The 19,296-nt window shown below is 39.0% G+C and overlaps 1 protein-coding gene across 6 annotated transcripts; it reads left to right on the forward strand.

Annotated features, from left to right (window-relative positions):
- Nucleotides 1-138: 138 nt before the first annotated feature.
- Nucleotides 139-17,038, forward strand: LOC120734417 (periostin-like). Of its 6 annotated transcripts, none has more exons than XM_040033245.1 (24): nucleotides 139-444; nucleotides 1,843-1,941; nucleotides 6,220-6,284; nucleotides 6,390-6,547; nucleotides 6,651-6,815; nucleotides 6,931-7,077; nucleotides 7,203-7,344; nucleotides 7,981-8,193; nucleotides 8,283-8,417; nucleotides 8,604-8,752; nucleotides 9,153-9,289; nucleotides 9,903-10,033; nucleotides 10,206-10,336; nucleotides 10,683-10,785; nucleotides 10,874-10,941; nucleotides 11,035-11,080; nucleotides 11,170-11,205; nucleotides 13,640-14,049; nucleotides 14,117-14,165; nucleotides 14,275-14,304; nucleotides 15,818-15,862; nucleotides 16,070-16,156; nucleotides 16,243-16,278; nucleotides 16,361-17,038. In XM_040033245.1, the coding sequence occupies exons 1-24, from the start codon at nucleotides 326-328 to the stop codon at nucleotides 16,414-16,416; spliced, it is 2,757 nt and encodes a 918-aa protein (XP_039889179.1). In that variant the 5' UTR covers nucleotides 139-325; the 3' UTR covers nucleotides 16,417-17,038. The 6 variants fall into 6 exon arrangements, with proteins under 6 accessions (XP_039889179.1, XP_039889181.1, XP_039889183.1 ...); XM_040033247.1 differs by having other exon boundaries at nucleotides 13,640-14,010; XM_040033249.1 differs by having other exon boundaries at nucleotides 13,640-13,971.
- Nucleotides 17,039-19,296: the final 2,258 nt, after the last annotated feature.

A 19,296-nucleotide genomic window follows, 5' to 3' on the forward strand; every position in this document is an offset into this window, starting at 1 on the left:
AAATTCATGCAAAATTCATACGAACATGAGGGAGGAGGAGAGTTAGTGGTGGAGGAAGGATTTCGACTGAATAGAAGGGTGTATGCGGGTGGGAGAAGGATGTAATGGTATGGAACAGACAGTGAAGAACTAAAAAGGGAGTGGGTGTGTTAGAGAGAAGCTTGTTCATATAAAAGCTCCCTCTCTCATTTGTGTTCCCACATATCCTGTGTGTTTCTGGGGACTCCTGCTTGTGTGTGCGTGTGTGTGTGTATGTGTGCACTTGAAAGACAAGAGCAGTGTGTGTTTGAGCCCTTGCAGCACTGAGGACTGATAACTTCACAGGATGCATCGGCTTCTGGTGGTGACCTTAGTGTTGGTGGCCTTCTGCAGTCTGGAGACCACAGCTTTTTCAGCTTATGACAAGATAGTCACCCATAGCCGCATACGGGCCAGGGATCAAGGGTAGGTAGACTTAGTATTTTTCCTATCACCTTGTTTGCATGTGCAAGAACATAAATTGTATGATCTGGCAATAAACAGTAGCATTTGTAAAAGGTTAGACTACGTCAATTTTTAATATGGTTTTAAATCTTACTGAGCACTACAGTTTCATGAACAGATCAGTCATATTGATGAAAAATAGGAAATTCCGCTTGATCATCAACATATTTAACATGCAAAAATCAACAACTGAAGTCCAGAGAAATCCAAATACTGTAAGAAATAACCCTTTCTAAAGTTTTTCTAGTGTATTTCTTATTGAAATATTCCAAATATTATTAATTGTGTATTTATTAATTATGTAATTAATGTAATTTAAAATTCACATGTAAATTGAATAAGATGACTCTTCTTTAAAATCATATTTTGGATTAAGACTGATGCCAAAATGAACCAAATAATTAGTTCCGCCTCTTGGGTGGTTTTGACCTTACTGTAAGTACAGTAGACTTGCGGCGCACATTACTGTAGCAGATACTGTACATTAGTGCTTTGTCTGCTTGATTAATAAAGCACCATTATTACTTGCTGAAATAAATGTCTGCTAACTTGAAAAAAAAAAACCCACAAAACAGACAAAAAATGCACATGCATCAAATTTTGGTTTTGCATAATACACCGTATGGACAAAAGTACTGGACCACACCCCTTTATCTTTAAATTCACGTGTTTGGGGTATAAAATCTAGCAGCTACTCACACAGCCTGTCCTTACAAACATTTGTGAATGGGAAAGGTTGTTGTTAAGAGCTCACTGAATCCAAGTATGGTACTGTGTTAAGACGCCAGCATTGCAACAAGTCAGCTCATGAAGTTTCTTCCATCCTAGAAATACCACAATGAACTGTAAGTGGTATATTTGTAAAGTGGAAGCAATTAGGAACCACATCAACTCAGCCATGAAGTAGCAGAGTTGATGTGATTCCTGTCCTGCAGCTCTTAGTGTTTAAAAGCTGCCAACACTCTGATGACTGCACAGCTCTAAACCTCCTCTGACATTAACATCAGCACAGAAAGTGTGCTCAAGGAGCTTCATGCTTATCAGTTTCCATGAGTGAGCAGCTCCTGTACTTGTCATTTGCTGGTGACCCAGTACTTTTGTCCATATAATGTCTTATTAACATAAATATTGCATATTGATATGTGTAAATCGCTTTTTTCTGCCATGCATTCTTTTCCATTTCATACATACACACCTCCCCACATCTTCACATGGTCTTTTTCGTCAACTTGTCTATCCTTGTCGCCTTCCTTCCCCCTGCTACGCTCGTACAGTTCCATACCCTGACCTTCCTGATCCTGTTCCTTACGTTCTTTTGTTACACCCACCTCACCCTTTCCTCCCTCTCCTCTCTTACAGACCCAATGTGTGTGCTTTGCAGCAAGTCACAGGGACCAAGAAGAAGTACTTCAGCACATGCAGGAATTGGTACAAACGCAGCATCTGTGGCAAGAATACGTAAGTGTTTACTGAAAGACCGAATGGATCTAATTAGCGCCTCTTTTTATCATTATTTGCACTGAATTAGACTGGTCTGATCAAAAGTGCAAACCACACCCAGCTTCATCACCCATCTATCAGCAGAGGCCCAATATGTCTGACCAAACCCTTTCTGCACCCTCAGACTTGTACCTCAGTTTATCTGAACCTATAGCATCTCGCTTTCTCCTCTTAACCTTCGCTTTAAAATGAAGTTGCGTGGTTCAAACCAGTAATGTCTTTGTGCATTTATGAAAATAATAAGAAACCAAACTTTAGGGTGCTTGTGGTGGATTTATTTATTTTGGTTATTTCCTGCAAAATTATTTCATAAAATATTACATGAAACGCACCTAAAGGAGTGTAAGGCTTAGTTGGAGCTGTTCTGGTATACTTAAGTGCAGCAGCAGCAGAAAATAACATACACACAGTCTCTGTCGTTAGCCCAGATGCACACACAAGAACACACATGTAGACATACACCCGTCTGTTTTCAGTCATGCAGTCAACTGGAGCATCTGTTGCGGTATCGATAAGGCTGAAAATGGGGTGTGAGCTCAGGGGTGAGTCATTTTCTCCCAAAACAGTACAGCAGTAGACATGAAAACAACCAGGAATTACTGGTCAAAACATGTGACAGTAGATTACGAGAAGCTAGTAGGGGTTTCTAAGATAAGAAACACAATTGCTTGGCCTCATCGTTACATCACTACCAAGTCCCATTAGGCTATTTACAAATTATTTTTGTCAGATCTTTATGTAATGTGAATATGGCATATTTAAAATGTTTAAATTAAACAATTTCTAAAATAGGATTTTGTTAGCCGAAAAATAAATTTCAATGCATTTAACTTTTTTCCGGTTTATAACTTAATTTGTTAGTTCATGCAAAAGGTTTGTAGTGTTACAAACAGCAAAATCTACATCAAAGATAAGTAAGTTTTTCCCACAGAAAGCACTTTGCTAAACAGCTGGAAGTGTTCAGTATATTCTCCTCTTATCTGTCTCACTTTGTAGTGCACCACTGGTGATAGATTGGATCACCCAGAGAGATACCCTGTTTTGCTTTGGTTAGTTGTTTTGTTCTTTTCCAGCGCTAGTGGGTCAGTCACACACTTTCACATTTAATCTTTTTCAAATGGTTTTGTTGCTGTTGAGCATCCTGAACATATTTCCAAAACTAAACTTTGATCTTACACCGCTGGTTAAAAGCATGTGTAGTTTCAGGTCACTATACCAACCTAAAAGTATTAACTATTAACCTAACATAGTTTGGGAATTGCTCATGTTTCTCTTGATATAATGGTACCATAGGATCTTTTGAGGATTTCATTTGAATTGAGCGGTTGGATGAAAGAAACGTTTTTTCCGTTAAAGAAAACGATTTGCAGGAAGCACAGGATGTGTGATTAAAATTAAGTGGACTTTATAACAAACCACTGTAAAAGTCAGATTCTTAAAGATGTATTAATTTAGAGGAAGTCCACACCCATCTATACAAAAAAAGCTCTTCTACACAATATTAAGACCAGACGGATGAGGATGGAACAGAGACTGTTCATTAGTGATTACAGAGGATTAAAAAAAAACACTCCAATGTCTTTATCTGGTGCCAGAAAACCCCACCTAAAGCCTTTGTATGAGTACAATGTGTGTGTGTGTGTGTGCGTGCGTGCGTGCGTGTATGCGTGCACCAAAGCCCCATATTTGCACATCTGCTCATCTGGAAGCCACATTGAGTTGTTTCATGCTGTGATGCAACCAGGGGCTTGGCTACAGTGCACTGGCTAATTCTGTTTCAGGTCTCTGTTGAATCTATTATCCTGTCAGAGCGTAGCTGGGGAGCAATGACTTCATACCTTCCTGACGGCCAGTCGTGGAGGGGTATTTATGTATTTTATATTATCGAAATTAGTGTCAAGGCAAAGAGGGATTGCTCTATAAGCAACATGCCTCTTTGCACAAAATGACTAATTCAACACATTCAGCAGAATCAAACACACACAGAGACGTTTATCTATAAACACACAAATACTAATTAAATGGATTAGCTTTGCCAAGCATGAATCTTTGTAGAAAGTGTGTGTGTACATGCACATGTGTGCTTGTGTGTGTGTGAATGAGGTTTTCAGTTGAGGGGACTTGAATCTACTTGCATACTGACTGTGGTTGTGTTACTTGCTTGTTTGTTTGTAAGAACAAACAAGCATAGCTGCAGTTAGAAGCTATGGTTGAGGTTGGTGTACTTACAGTAAGCTATTTTTTAAAAAAGTATTGCTTTGGCGTAATTTATCAATACTGGTGATTCCTGAATAGAAAGAAAACTATTGATAGACTGGTTTACTGTAAATCATGAAAAACTAATGTGCACATGTGGAAATACAATTTTTCCATGAGAAAAAGGCAGGAAAACCTCAAGTTCTGCAAAATGTAATGAAAGTGTAATGAGCTCAAAGAAAAAGTCGAAACTAATTTCCGGAGCTGAAAACTCAGGAAGTGTTTCAAATTAAACCCCAGTACAGGTTATTCACTTCCTAGTTTGTTTTAGAAAAGGTTCGTTACCTGGGGACTAATCCTAATCAAATGCTGTCAAACCATCTATGGTTTGTTTGCTCTCAGTAAAACTTCTCACATTAGAGCTACAGTACTGTCCTGTGTCTCATTATATTAGCCTTCTCACACCTCATTCTTTCATTCATGCCAATGCAAAAGAGTGCCAGCTGAGCTCCTGTTATGAGCACAGCTTATCTGGTGCTTATCTTGCATTTTGTAATGGAACGGGGAAAGTAGGACCCAAACAAGGGACTCTTGGATGCAGACAGTGCGTGTATTTACAGTGCAGTAAATAATAACATGACAATCAATCCCCATGCGCGTTCCCCATGTGCGTTCCCCAGTGTCCGTGCTCTGTGTCTCTGCTCCCTTTGTGCTTCCATACAACGTGCTCGCTGCCCTCTTGTCTCTGCAATCCTCTTGTAGAAATCACAGAGGCAGCCGTTAGAAAGCCCACAATTATGATAGACTCACCCTTTCAACTGACTTACTGGGAAACTGACGGAAAGTCTTGCAACGATCCAGCATCCACGGGAAGCTCAGCCACTCTTCTAAGTAGCTCCCCCAGATGAGCCTGATCAGCAGCAGGTGTGTGCCATCATCCTCCTTGGGTGTGGCCAGCCTGGCGGGGACACACTCACCAGGCCTGACGGTGCCTGTAAACCGGCCATCCGGATACACACACACACACACACACATAAACGCCTATACACACAAACACACACAAACATGGAAAAGAGGGACACAAGCACCACACATAAACAGCCCAAGACAAACCCATAAAAAAAAAAAAACAGTCCACAAACGCTCATGAACCCTGGGTCACCAGATCCAGGTCCATGACACATTTCTTTGAGTTACGCTTTTACAAGTTTTGATAAGCCTTTATTTCCACCTAAAATCTAAATGAAGACACCCGTCTGTTTTTTTAGAAGTGAAATTAAAGAATGAAAATCTGTGAAAATGTTTTCTGGAAAATTTACAGACTACAGGATTCGACTTGACAAGTGAGACGTCTGACAGCAGTGTACCACACAGAAGAGAGGAAACGAAGTAACTTAGAGTTGTCCATAAAAATGTAACAGATAACAGTCTGTTTTTTGATAATAGTGCTTACACATGGTCCTCTAATTTTTTTCTTTCTTCTTTTTAAGACAGAAAAAAAGTTACTAGAGATCTTCCCAGTCACCAAATTTTTCTTGATTAACCTCCTGTTGGGACTTTTTGAGCTCTTTGTCACTTTTCTTGTGGAAACACAAACCATGTAAATGTTTTTTTTCTCCTTTCCAGTCTGCTTAACTTGTTGGTTTTTTGACAGTTTTTTTTATGTTTAATTCATGTCAAACTTTTTCATAAGTTTACTATGTGGTGTTCAGGTCAGCCAGTGTCAAGTGTTACTTCCTCATTTGTTGTTTTCAATGCCCTCATTCCCAGGGCTCCTCATTATCTCACAGCTGCACAGGTTTTTTTCAATGACTCATTTATTTTAGTTTGTTGAGATGGTATAGTTTTGTTTCGGTTCATCACCTTGTGTTAGAGTCATGTAGACTCTTGCTCTGTTTGAAATTTATATGATAAAGATGCACAACCCTGAACAATTAAATTTTTTATTTTTGACATTTTATATCTGGATTAAATTAATCTATGTTTTTAATGATTATCTACTTATTGAATAACTCACTGCTCTTTTAATGTTTTTGGCAGGGTGGTTGTATATGAATGCTGTCCAGGTTATATGAAACTCGAGGGTACGAAAGGATGCACTGCAGGTAGGTGGATGGCTCAACAGATTCATTCAAAATCAACTAAAAATTACAATATATTCAATATGAATATTTCCTCTGGTTTCTCACAACTCTCAACCTCACCACCAGTGGCTCCCATTGACCATGTGTATGGTACACTGGGCTTTGTCAAGGCTACAACCACACAGCGATATGCTGAAGTCTCTAAACTGAGAAAAGAAATTGAGGGAAAAGGCGCCTTCACCTTGTTTGCACCTAGCAATGATGCCTGGGATGAGCTGGACCCTGTGAGTAAACCTGTGTTTAAAACCTTAGAGAGAAATGCATTTACAATAATGTCTGCTCAAACACAGTTATACTTTGATGAAACTAACACTGTGATTTTTAAAGGCTCAACGATCTGCACTAGAGAACAATGTGAACATTGAACTCTACAACGCTCTGCATTACCACATGGTAAACCACCGTGTCCTCACCAAAGACATGAAGAATGGCATGACTATCAGTTCCATGTACAATGAGGAGGGTCTGCACTTCAACCACTACCCAAATGGGGTCAGTTTATGAACGGTGTAGACAAGCGCAACACTGCATGATTATTACAATTATATCTATAAGAGTCAATTAAGCCATTGATTGTTTGATCTTCATAAAATATTTACTTCCTAAGGTTGTTACAGTGAACTGTGTCAGGATTCTCCATGCTAACCAGCTGGCCACAAATGGTGTGGTGCATGTCATCGATCGGGTAATCAAGGCCGTGGGGAACACCATCAAGGATCACTTGGAGCTCAATGAAGACCTTTCCTCTTTTAGTGTATGAAACTATTCTCAAAAAAGTTTACAGTTGTACAGTTCACCATTAACAAACAGTAACTTTTATCCAACTCATTATAGCATCCGATTCTTAGAAAAACGTTTACGTCGTGTCTTTTTCCCCAGGCTATCGCATTAGCTTCCAATGTGATGGACAAGCTGGGTGAGCCTGGCCAATACACTTTGTTTGCTCCAACTAATGACGCCTTTGACAAAATGAACCCAGACTACTTGGAGAATATCATGGAAGACCCGGCTGTTGTTAAAGGTACAGTAAAAATGTGATGCCTTAATGAGAGCATAAAGTACAACCATAACATTTTCACATTGTTCCTGTGGCCTGGTAAATATGCTAAAAAAAAGGGCCACTACTACTGTGAGCTACTATGAGCTACTATGAGCGTGTGCGGCAGCTTCACACAGCTCATAGTAGGCCCGCAGACAAATTGATATGAAGTGGACTTTGAACTTGTTTTTGGATTGACAAATCCAAAAACCACACAAAAAACAGCTTATCTGCTTATTTGCTGAGTCATGAATACAGGCATGAAGTCAGTGACAGGTTTCTTCTTGGAATAAAATACAATACAAATTTTGCTTCTGTTTCTAATGCATTGCTTTTGCAGGCTAAATTTGTTGGCTTAGCTTGATAGTCGGGCTCAGCTGTGACATAAATACATGCCTAAATGTGAATAATGAGCACAGAGAACACTGATGTTTGATTCATCTGCGTACCTGTAATTCCTGAATAACATATCACAGCACAAGCTTCACATAATAATTAGATACTTTAAGTGTGTAATTTGAGTTGCAAACCTATGTTCAACTTGTGTTTATGTTTATTTAATTACTCAATTAAATGTAATTAATTTTGCCTCTTTCACACTTTGACCAACCTTGTCAGCCCTGGTGAACTACCACCTGTTAAAGAGTGTCCAGTGTGCAGAAGCAATCATGGTAGGATCCGTGTATGAGACTGCAGAAGGCAGCAGCGTAGAGATTGGCTGTGACAGTGACAGTCTGACTGTGAACGGCATCAAGATGGTCCTGAAGAAGGACATTGTAGCGACCAATGGCGTCATCCACCTGATAGACCAGATGCTGATCCCAGACTCAGGTACAAACACATTTTAAAGTTGTTTAAATCGTTTGGCGTCTTCCTTTTAATGGGTCACAGGCATATCTTTTTTGTATTGTTCATGTCAGCCAAGGAAGTGAAATCGTTACTGGAAACCTCCCAGAGCACTTTCAGCAGCAAGTTGTCTGAGCTGGGCTTAGCTGAATCCCTGGGTCCAAAGACAGAGTACACCCTCCTAGCTCCTTTCAACAGTGCCTTCACTAGTGAGTTGAAACATGTTCTTATCTATAGAAAAGTAGCACTTTTTTGTGGTTATAATATTTTGTCTTTTACAAACCAAAAATATTATAACGTATGCCACACTTTTAAATTGCAAAGCATTTTGCCTTATTTGATCAGGATCTAAAACTATCCATCTTATTTAAATCTCTGACATTTCTCTCTGTCAGGTGAAGTGATGTCAATGGACACAAACATGCTGAGACTCATTTTGGAAAACCACATCTTGAAGACAAAAATGAAACTGAGTGAGCTTTACAACGAACAGACGCTGGAAACAATCGCTGGAAAACTGCTACGAGTCTTCATTTACCGCACTGTGAGAATTCTGTGTGTGTGTGTGTGTGTGTGTGTGTGTATTGTTACATTAACCAAGTGAAATCTGAAAGAAAAAGAGAAAAACCACAGAAAGTAGTAACTTAGTCTCATTTATGTGAGCCTTACCAAGTGTGTGGTATATTGTTGCTGTCTTTAAAAATCTGTAAACATCTAATTACTCCAGCTTTTGGCAGATGAAGTGTGTTTCTGCTCCACTAGATAGCATATTAGAGTCAGCTTGGTTTAATTTTTCCACAGAAACATTGTCATATTGTGATTGATGACAATCAAAAAAAAAAGAAAGGCTTACAGCCCTCCTCCACACAAGCAAATAGTTACCAGATTTGTACAGTGAATTTTAAACCTGTGGCTTAACTTTATGAATGCTCCTTTTTTGACAGGCTGTGTGCATAGAAAACACATGTATGGTGCGTGGCAGTAAGGAGGGGAGCAATGGGATGCTCCATTCTGTGAGGTCTCTTATCAAACCACCTGAGAAAACTATCTATGAGCTCCTGATTGCTGACGGACGTTTCAAGTAAGAGCAAAGTATCATTCTAAAATACTTGTTGCGGAAAATGATTTCTCTTTGAGTCAAGTGAGATTTTTATCTCCAGTAGTGGGGATGGAAACAGTGATCGAACATTGCTTGTGTGCGTAATAAAACATATTTTTCTGATGCTGTTGATGATGCACTTTCAGCAGAACATTTCTCACTGTGTAATTAAAGGCACCAGTAAAGGTTGGTGATGAAGAACTGAGGAAAACAAATCTGTGACTCAGTGGGACCACATGAGAATGCAAATCTCATTCAAACCCTCTGCCTGAACTTCACTGCTAACACTATAATCCTCCCGGCTTAAAAGAGAAACCTTTTTTTTTTATCTGTTCTGATATTCATTGTGTTATTGCAGTTAGAACCATTTTGCTTGTGGAAATACACAAATATAGAATATAAATTTCTTTCTGTCTGAACCACAACACTAAGGCTGTGGTAAAAATATACTTCCAGTGGATCATTAAAATCACCTGATTTCCACTAACTGATTATTGTAAACACTTAAACTGTACATTGCTCTTAAATGTTGTTCCTATTTTATTCCTGCATCCCTGATTTTCTTCTTTTCTTTCTGTTATTTGAATGAATGTAGGAAATTCCTGTCGTTAATGGAAACAGCAGGTCTGTATGATCTGTTAAAGCAGGAAGGCTCTTACACCGTCTTTGCACCAACGGACGATGCCTTTGTCGACCTCAGCAAGGAAGACATGGCTCTGCTCAAAAGTGAGTACCCCACTGCAGTGAGCACATATGCACTTATCTTTTGAAAAACCCAGCAATGCTGTCAATGTATCTTCATCTAATAGGGAACTATTTGATGCAGAAATGAGAAAAAAAACATTGTTTAACGTTGTGCAAAATATGAATTATAATTCCTTCATATTGACACCGACAGGTGATCTAACTGTTCTGAGAAACATCCTGCTGTACCACTTCAGTAATGGGACCTTCATCAATGGAGGATTAGAGGGAGGAGTTACCAATCTGCTCAAAACCTTCCAGGGCAAGAACCTGCAAGTTAAATCTGTATGTCATCTTTTAGAGTTTTTTTTTTTTTTTTTAATAAAAAAGCCAGCAACGAGTTTCTAAATCCTTCTGGGAATGTCATAGAGCGTTAATTTCAGATGTATCAGCTAATGAAACTCATGAAATCATTCTTAGATTAATGTTTAAAATTCAGCCCACGGGCAGAAAAACTTTTCAAACTCAGCTCAAAGTGTGATTTGCCTCAGTTTTGCATGTTGGACAATTGTAGGATATTAGTAACGTTAATAAATGGAATTCCCAGCTCTCACACTGCATTCTTCTTAAATGACTTAAATATTCTTAAATTTGTGTGAAGGTAACGTTTAATTATGTTTGGTTTTACCAGGTAAACAGCTCTATCCATGTCAACTCTGTGGATGTGCCACACAGTGACTTGATGGCAACAAACGGCGTGATCCATATTGTGAAGAATGTTCTTTATCCAGGGGGTAAGAACGTGTGCTGTGTGTTCACCTGTATGCCTGGTTGCATTCTGCTTGTTTGATATATATTAAATGTGACGTGTATTACTTACAGACCTTCCTGTGGGCCGTCAGGACCTCCTGATCCTCCTGAGGAAGCTGATTAAGTACATTCAGATAAAGGTAGTGAAGGGGAAACCCTGTCTGTGTATTTGTGTAGAGGTTTTACTGGTTGACTTTTGAAGCTTTCATTCTGTTATGCTTTTTGTTTTTTAGTTTGTCTCTGGATTTTCTTACACTGAGATCCCGCTCACCTTCATCAGTAAGTTCCCATAATATCACTATCACTGTATTATGTTTAGATATTTTGGCCTGAGCAGGAACCTAAAACTAATTTTATTACTTTCTCAGAAAGGACTATCACAACAACTACTCATTTTGTTGAAGGTAAGACCTAACTACACAAAGGACTTGAGTCTGCACTTATTTGATTTACAATCTGCAGTGATCATAAATAACAGACATTCCTTTAAAACAAATGCATATTCTTTGCTCAACAATACAAATATGCATAAAGTGAAATCTGTCTTGCAATGACATTAATAATTCATGTCTCATAGGAGGTTTCTCAGAGGAGTAAGTACGTACCAGTTAAAAGTCTGGACACTCTTACTTGTATATTAGACAGGGATTGTAGGTCTTAAGACATATTATTTGTTGTTATATTTGTATGTTTTTTAATCAAACAAATGAATATAAGAAGGAAAAATCAGTCTTTGCTTGGATCCTTTGTGGTAATACTTATGTAGAGGCCATTGCTTTGCTGGGTGGGTTCAGAAAACAAAGGGTTTTTCAGATCTCAAGGGGATTTTCATTTCATCTTTTAAGAAACCATGTTCATAAGATTTAAGGGCTACAATAACTAAATCTAAAAATACAACTTTACAGTGATTATACAATTGATGTGCGATTACTCATCTGGGTAGAGAATCCTAACTATTCCTCATACTAAGCTACGTAAGCTAAATACTTTATCATTCTTGAAGTATTTATAAAATCACATACTGAATTTCACCAGAGAAACATACACACACACACACACACACATATGAAGAGAGAGAGAGTATGCATAGTATGCAAACGGCTACCAAACAGCCATCATAATTCATTATACAATGAGAACAGGACAAATCAACAATTGACAATGACTAATTAATATTAAAATCTGTAACATAATGTATTGTTTGGAGTTTAGTCTGTTACTGTTACTATTTTTACCATTTCTTCTTGGAGCAACTGTAACCCACATAATTTCCTTAGGGATTAATAAAGTATTCTGATTCTGATTGTTTCAGGATGACCTGCCATTATCCAATGACACATCTGCTCGCCTGTATCTTTTGCTCGTTTCTCCTCCTCTTCTTTTCTCTTTTTTCTAAACTGAGCACCTGATGGCTTTGAACTTTTCTTGTCCATCTTGGTTTTAATTTTGCACTGCAGTATGAACACCCATCCCTCAACCCGAGAATCACCACAACATAACCTAATAAACCTACACCTTAGTTCACTTTGTCTAGGGTGTATTTCTGCAATTTTGCACAACCCAGGATTCAAATCATGAATACATATGTGCTTGGACTGAAAACATTATGAATGAAATGTGGTCTATTTGGAAGCAGCAGGGCTCTCCTCCCCTTTCGACGTGTTGTGTGTGAGACTTTAAATCATCAAACTATAAAATATAAATTTTAAATTGTTATTGATCCCTTTATCCCTAGTGTATAGTTTTTTTCTTACTCTTCTTATATTTATTGTTTGTTTACTTGCACTGCTGTAACTGGAGCCTCGTCGTCTCGTCTCTCTATATACTGTACTATCAGGCGCACCTAGGGCTCTCGCACTCACGTCTCGCATACAGAATTTCGAAAAAACATCGGCGCAAATAATAAGTCTGTATCATAATGTCTGGTGTTTTCGTGTTTGTTGGTTTGTTTTTATTTTGTTTTATTTTGCGAGCTGGTTATTAGATGCTGCTCCAGCCAGCCAGAGAATCCCCCCGCCGCCCCGCCCTGTCCTCCCTGTGCCGCAAGCAGCAGGCGCACCTAGCAAACGGAGGGCGCCCTTACTCCCAGCAAATGGGCAATAGAAAACCGATCGGTGCCTATGCCATCCCCAGTATGCGCTGGCATGATGTCGGGGCAGCATGAGTACGAGCAATTTTTTTTTTTTCTTTTTTGCCGCCCCCCACAACGATGCCGCTCCGGGCAACAGTCCGTGTCGCCTGTATCAAAACCCTCTACTGGACATGATCTTGGCTCTGATTACTAAAAAGGGCACTTATCAAGCAACCTCAGGCCAAAGAGCAGCCTTCTGATAAAAATGGAAATCTTTCACCTTTCATCTGGCTCTTGTACATATACTGTCACCCCCCCCCCCCCCCCCCCCCCCCCCACACACACACACACACACACACACAGACAAAAAAGTGATATTTTTGGCAAACGTTTCTTGGGGAAGGTTCTGGGGTTAGATGGGGATATTTTGCCAGATGCTCACATCTCATTTATTATAATTTAAACCAGTAGTTTTTAAAGCTGAAAGACTCTAAACCAACTAAAGAAAAAAGTGAAAAATTCTCATACAGACCTGATTATTTCTCAAAGTGTCTAAGTGCATGACTGATTAAGGCCTCCTTTTTTTCAGTGCTGCAATCACTTACCATGCTCATGCCATCTTCTTGGTTTGAATGCGTGTTCTTATCTGCTTGGAAAACTACACATAATGTGCCTTCAGACTCCTCCATAATAAAGAATTTGAGGGAGTTACACCCTTATTCCCTACATTCTTGACCGATGCTGAAATTACCTTTCCCTCTCTACAGTTCCTGAGTCAACAGTGATCCGCAATGTTACCCGGGTTATTTCAGTGGAACCATCTATCACTACCGTAAAAAGAGTTATCGAAGGGGACCCTTCACTTTTCGAAGACATCAAAACTAACTTTTCAATTACTACCAAGATCATCAAAGGGGACCCTACACTTACCGAAGTCACCAGAGTCATAGAACGGGACTCTGCAGCTTCCAAAGTCACCAGAGTCATAGAACGGGACTCTGCAGCTTCCAAAGTCACCAGGGTCATCAAAGGCGACCCTGAAGTTTCCAAAGTCACCAGGGTCATCAAAGGGAACCCTACACAGACCAAAGTCACCAGGGTCATTGAAGGAAACCCTACACAGACCAAAGTCACCAGGGTCATTGAAGGAAACCCTACACAGACCAAAGTCACCAGGGTCATTGAAGGAAACCCTACACAGACCAAGTCACCAGGTCATTGAGAACCTACACAAAGTCACCAGGGTCATTGAGGGACAGCCTTCTATTACCAAAGTTACAAGAGTTATTGATGGTAATTTTCATCAAAAATGCTTATATCATTCATTTTCCATCATAGATGATCAAATTTGAAGCTAACAAAATTTTTGGAACAGATTTGATGATGTTGCCTTGAATCACAGGTGCTAGTGTTGGTGGAGATGGCAGCACAGGTGAGTTTCCTTTGCATGTTTACTGATTTGAAGACTGTAGTAGCATTAATCTTAGAGCGTTCATGCACCTTCTAACAGATCTGCATGATGATATTAGCCACTGTGTGTCACTCTCTTTTAATGCAGATTTAATTTCACCTTTAATCACATTTTTGTGTGGTGATCAGCTACTAAGTCAGATACTGTTTTCCTGGTTTGCACCATTCTTTGTCTTGAGTTGATCCTTTTGTGAATGCCTCATCTTCAGTAACTACTCTCACTTCCTCTATGGTGTATACTGTATTTCTTAAGAATAATGATGACCAGAAGAAGAGAGAAGGGATTGTAAAGCACATGCATTGACTTGGCTCTTTTGAGCACAGTTGTTCAGCCATGGTCTTCATCAATTTTTTTTATTGTAAGGCCTGAAGTTTGGATTTTGACTGCTGGTAGAAGCAAACCAGTGATGTGGATCGTTTACATCCAGTCCTTCTCTGGCTGGCTAAGTAGCAGCCAAAGCCGCCATTGCTGCTTGAACCTGTCATCTCAGTTTCTCAGATTTGTGAAAGCATCCACGACTGCTGTGTTCGACGGGGTGAACAATGGCAGACTCAAATCCTGACAGAGATCACAGGAACTGAGCTGCAAGGTTCTACAAGACACTTTGAAAGTGTCTTGTAGTGGTGGAAGGAAATGTGATCCTTCAACAGACTAATCAACATAATCAACAAACTAAACAGACAGGGAGGTGTTGTTTGATGAAGGTTTAGATGGCTGGATCATAATTTGAGTTTGGAACTAGAGATCAAACATACAAGCAAAACACTAAAGGAGAGAGGAGTTAGCAATTAACTCAGCAGTGAGGCTCATGACTGAGGTACCCAAAAGACGGACAAGTGTTGATTGGAGCAAGATTTACGCAAAAATGAATTAGTCCTCATTTCGGACTGGATACATCAAACTGCTCTTTATTGTTTTTGTGTTTGTTTGTGTCCGGGACAGCCAGATATGTACTGCTCGGAAAGCCCTGTTTAACAGCCTGGTTCATGGGATTGCACAGAATATGACGACAATCTTTGGCAAGCATGCAAGGAACATAGGTTCATTTTTGCAATCCATCTGCTGGATAGACATCCAATTCCATCCTAGTATAGATGTTGTTGTTTCTTAGGGGAGGTTGCACATCCTCTATGTTGTGGCATGTATGTGTGAGAATTGTGCAGTGTGCAAATTATATTATTATATTATCAGACCACTGGGCCATTGTCTTTTGGGTACAATAGCAGGTGATCTTTCAGCTGCTTTTCTGGTGTCTTGCAGCTTATTTCTTGGGCTAATGGTACTGTGCGTCTGTGTGCAATTTGTGTATGTTCATAAGCTTACCCATGTGTGCTTGACTCTGTGTTGGTGGTGGCGGAGGAGGTATTTTATGGGGTGTATGTGCCTGTCAGTCTGTCCATTTGTCAGTCAGTACTTGTACAGTTGCTAAGTCGTTAAATGACTTTCAACACCCTTCTCCGCTGCCGGTCTGAAGGTGGAGCCAGACACACCACGGCGAACGAGCCTCAGATCATTGAGGGTAATGTGTCCTCCCATAAACACTTTATACCAAATAGGTTTATTTCAAATGTTTAATTTCCTTAAAATGATCATGATTATCAATCTATATTCAGTGCAAGTGGATACCTCAAGGTAGGAAAGTAATCATGAAGCTTTTTTAAAAACTGATTTGACTCAGAACATGATTTCGGATTTTAGATGTAATGGTTTTGTTTCAAACGTTCAGGCCCAGACTTTTCCAGGATCACTACAATCCACGGAAACCCAAGTCTGATCGATGAGGAGTCTGAGAGAATTAGCAGAATCATTAAAGGTAAGTGCTTTGACTTTAATTTTGTGACATACGTGTCTGTATATCTCTAATATACAAACTAACCATATTATCTCTTAAATTCGCAGAAGGAGGTAGATTTGCTGCTGCCAGGAAAGCTCCAGGTAACAGTATAATTACTTGCTGATGCATTCACAGCCTTTATCTTCTTAATACATTTTGTTCGCTCTGCTTCGTCTTTTTCAGCTGGAATGAAGAGGCGGGGAAGGCTGGTCAGGCGTCACCATAAGCCAAGGGAGTGAATCTTGCAGAAAGATAAACGCTTAGGGCTCACCACAAGGATTGTATGCATCTCCAGCGCTCCTGGTCGAGCAGTGGTGGATTGAAAAACCGCAGATTGAGATTAAATTAATTTAACCATTTCTTAATCCAAAGAACCATTAAGTTTGTTTGTTATTCCATCTGAGGCACAGTTCGTGTAATAGCCATACGATTAAACTCTTTATTTCCCTAATTTTGGTGTGTGAGGAATAGTGATTTTTAATGTGGGGCAAAATAGGGTGAAAGGTGAGGTATATTGTACGAGAATTGTTGTTTGTTTGTTTTTTCGATATCACTTTGCAAACAGATTAGTACAAAAGAGTTTTGTATTCTTTTTGTTTGTTGTTTTTTGTCATATGGTGCTCTGTTTTAAATAGTGATTTGCTACCGGTAGATCTTCTACTGTACCTCTGTAAATTATGGCATGATCATTTTAAAATGCCACGATGGGGTTTTTTCTATCATGACTGCGATAGATCGACAGATGTTTCATACTTTTGATTGGGAACTTGACTCGTGTATGTCTATACACAATCAGACTTTACAATCCTATGTTTGTACCTTACAAACAAGTGACCAATAAATGTGTGAATACAATGCAGATTATGACTAAAGAAATTCCTTTCATCTACTTTTCCATTATCTAACATGGCTATTCTGTCTGTAGAGCTACATCGTGTATATGAATATACTGAAAGTAAACTGCTGGTGAAAAAAACCCTAAAAAAGCATAAAGCAATCAAAAGGTTTTCAAGAGTATTGACACTAAATCAGATGAGCAATCACTTCCTCAGACAGATGTCTATAAACCTAAGTTTAATTTTCATAAGAGTCCATAGACCTGAAATCAAATGTAAAACTGAATAACGTTTTTACTATTTTTAAATGGTTTAAATGAGAAATGTTCACAATTATATCTCATGTATATTATTACATTATCCAAAGTATTATCACTTACAGTGTATTTTTAATATGTTAATATGAGTATAACATGCAGGTTAAAACGAACAAAAAAAAAAAAAGTTTTACACAGTTATTATTGTGTACTTAGTCCTGATTGTGTCTACTAATGTACAGGTAACAGCTTCAAGAATTGTAGTATCAAGCATGCTTCATCTGCAAATCTGACAATAGCCCTGGCAGCAACCTGTTGAGCTGTGATGACTTTGCTGTCATATCTTACGATCTTTATCTGACTAAATTATTCAAAATATTTTGAAAGCAAAATTTTGGACCAATTTCACTTTTGGATTTCAACCAAGGAGTGTCTTAACTGTAGCACATGCACTGTTTGACCTCATGTTTTCCTGGTTTACTTTTGCTTCTGAGAATCACCATTACGCAAGAAGCTTCTGTCCATGGTGTAGCTCTTTAGTAATATCATTTAAATGACTGGTGGCAACTTGCCTCTGAAAAGTTAAAGTTTACACAAGGAATGGTTGCTTAACATCACAAGGCCCTGATAAAACAAATTGCAGCTCACTCTGTGTTTTCAGCATGTTTTTTGTTCTCTTCTTTCATTCACAGACACGGAAAAATACTGAATATTGTTATTATGAGGATAATTACTTATGATAGTAACAGAGACACATTATTATTATTATTATTATTATTATTATTACTACTCTGGATGTCGTAGGGGTGCCTTGGTTGACAAGCCTCTACAATGTTGGATGGAGATCAGGGGCAGTACCCCTGGCTTGGCAGAGCAGGGTGGTGGTTCCCATCTTTAAGAAGGGTAACCGGAGGGTGTGTTCCAACTATAGGGACATCACACTCCTAAGCCTCCCTGGGAAAGTCTATGCCAGGATGCTGGAAAGGAGAGTCTCTCTGTTAATTGAACCTCGGATACAGTAGGAACAATGCGGTTTTCGTCCAGGCCGTGGAACACTGGACCAGCTCTTTATCCTCTCAATGATACTTGAAGGTGCATGGGAGTTTGCCCAACCAGTCTACATGTGTTTTGTGGACTTGGAGAAGGCATTTGATCGTGTCCCTCAGAGTGTACTGTGGGAGGTGCTTTGGGAGTATGGGGTGTCTGGCCCATTGCTACGGGCCATTCGCTCATTATACAACCGTTGAAAGAGCTTGGTCCACATAGCCGGCAATTTATTGGATTTGTTCCGTGGGTTCGGTGGATGATGGACTCAGTGAGGGCTGCCCTTTGTCACCGATTCTGTTTGTAATTTTAATGGACAGAATTTCTAGGCGTAGCCAAGTGGCGGGAGGCTTTCAGTTGGGTGGTCTCAGAATCTCAATATATACCCATTTCAATTATTTATTTTTACCAGTGACACCAATATAACATCTCCACATTCACAAATATACATTTCTGACATTCAAAAACAAAACAAAAACAAATCAGCGACCAATATAGCATAATATATATATATATATATATATATATATATATTGCATTTGTTATAATTCCTTTGTTATGAATCAGTGTAACACATTTAATATTGAAAGTTAGATAGAGAAAGATCAAACTTTGCATACACAAAGGAGCATAATAAATTAACAAAAAACAAAATCAGCCCTGAATAATTGCAAAGTAATAAAACTGATTATTTAATTTAATAATTTAATGAGCCAATGTTTCTCTTAAATCTGGTTCTTATGTTAATTCATCATCCATAATAAATCAGCCCCAAAATGTTTGTTTTTTTAAATTGCTTGATTAGCAAAGATATATCATCGTTATTACTTTTGTGCCACATGCACTGCTCCCTGCATTGATCCCTGTACAATTTTTTTCCATCATGTAGACAAATTCTGGCCACATTTTTATGTACTGAAACTGCGCTATATCTCCTGGGCTCTGACCCAAAGGATCCGTACACTCTTCCCCATCAATGCCA

This window comes from Simochromis diagramma, unplaced genomic scaffold (genome assembly GCF_900408965.1).
Source record: "Simochromis diagramma unplaced genomic scaffold, fSimDia1.1 OVJJ01000216.1, whole genome shotgun sequence".
NCBI lineage: Eukaryota > Metazoa > Chordata > Actinopteri > Cichliformes > Cichlidae > Simochromis > Simochromis diagramma.

Bases quoted from the DNA above. Each gene is read 5' to 3' on its own strand.
- LOC120734417 (XM_040033245.1), top strand. From the start codon at position 326: ATGCATCGGCTTCTGGTGGTGACCTTAGTGTTGGTGGCCTTCTGCAGT. The intron at 8,418-8,603 runs GTGAGTTGAAAC...TCTCTCTGTCAG, and splicing joins TTTCAACAGTGCCTTCACTA to GTGAAGTGATGTCAATGGAC. The intron at 14,305-15,817 runs GTGAGTTTCCTT...GCCGGTCTGAAG, and splicing joins TGGTGGAGATGGCAGCACAG to GTGGAGCCAGACACACCACG.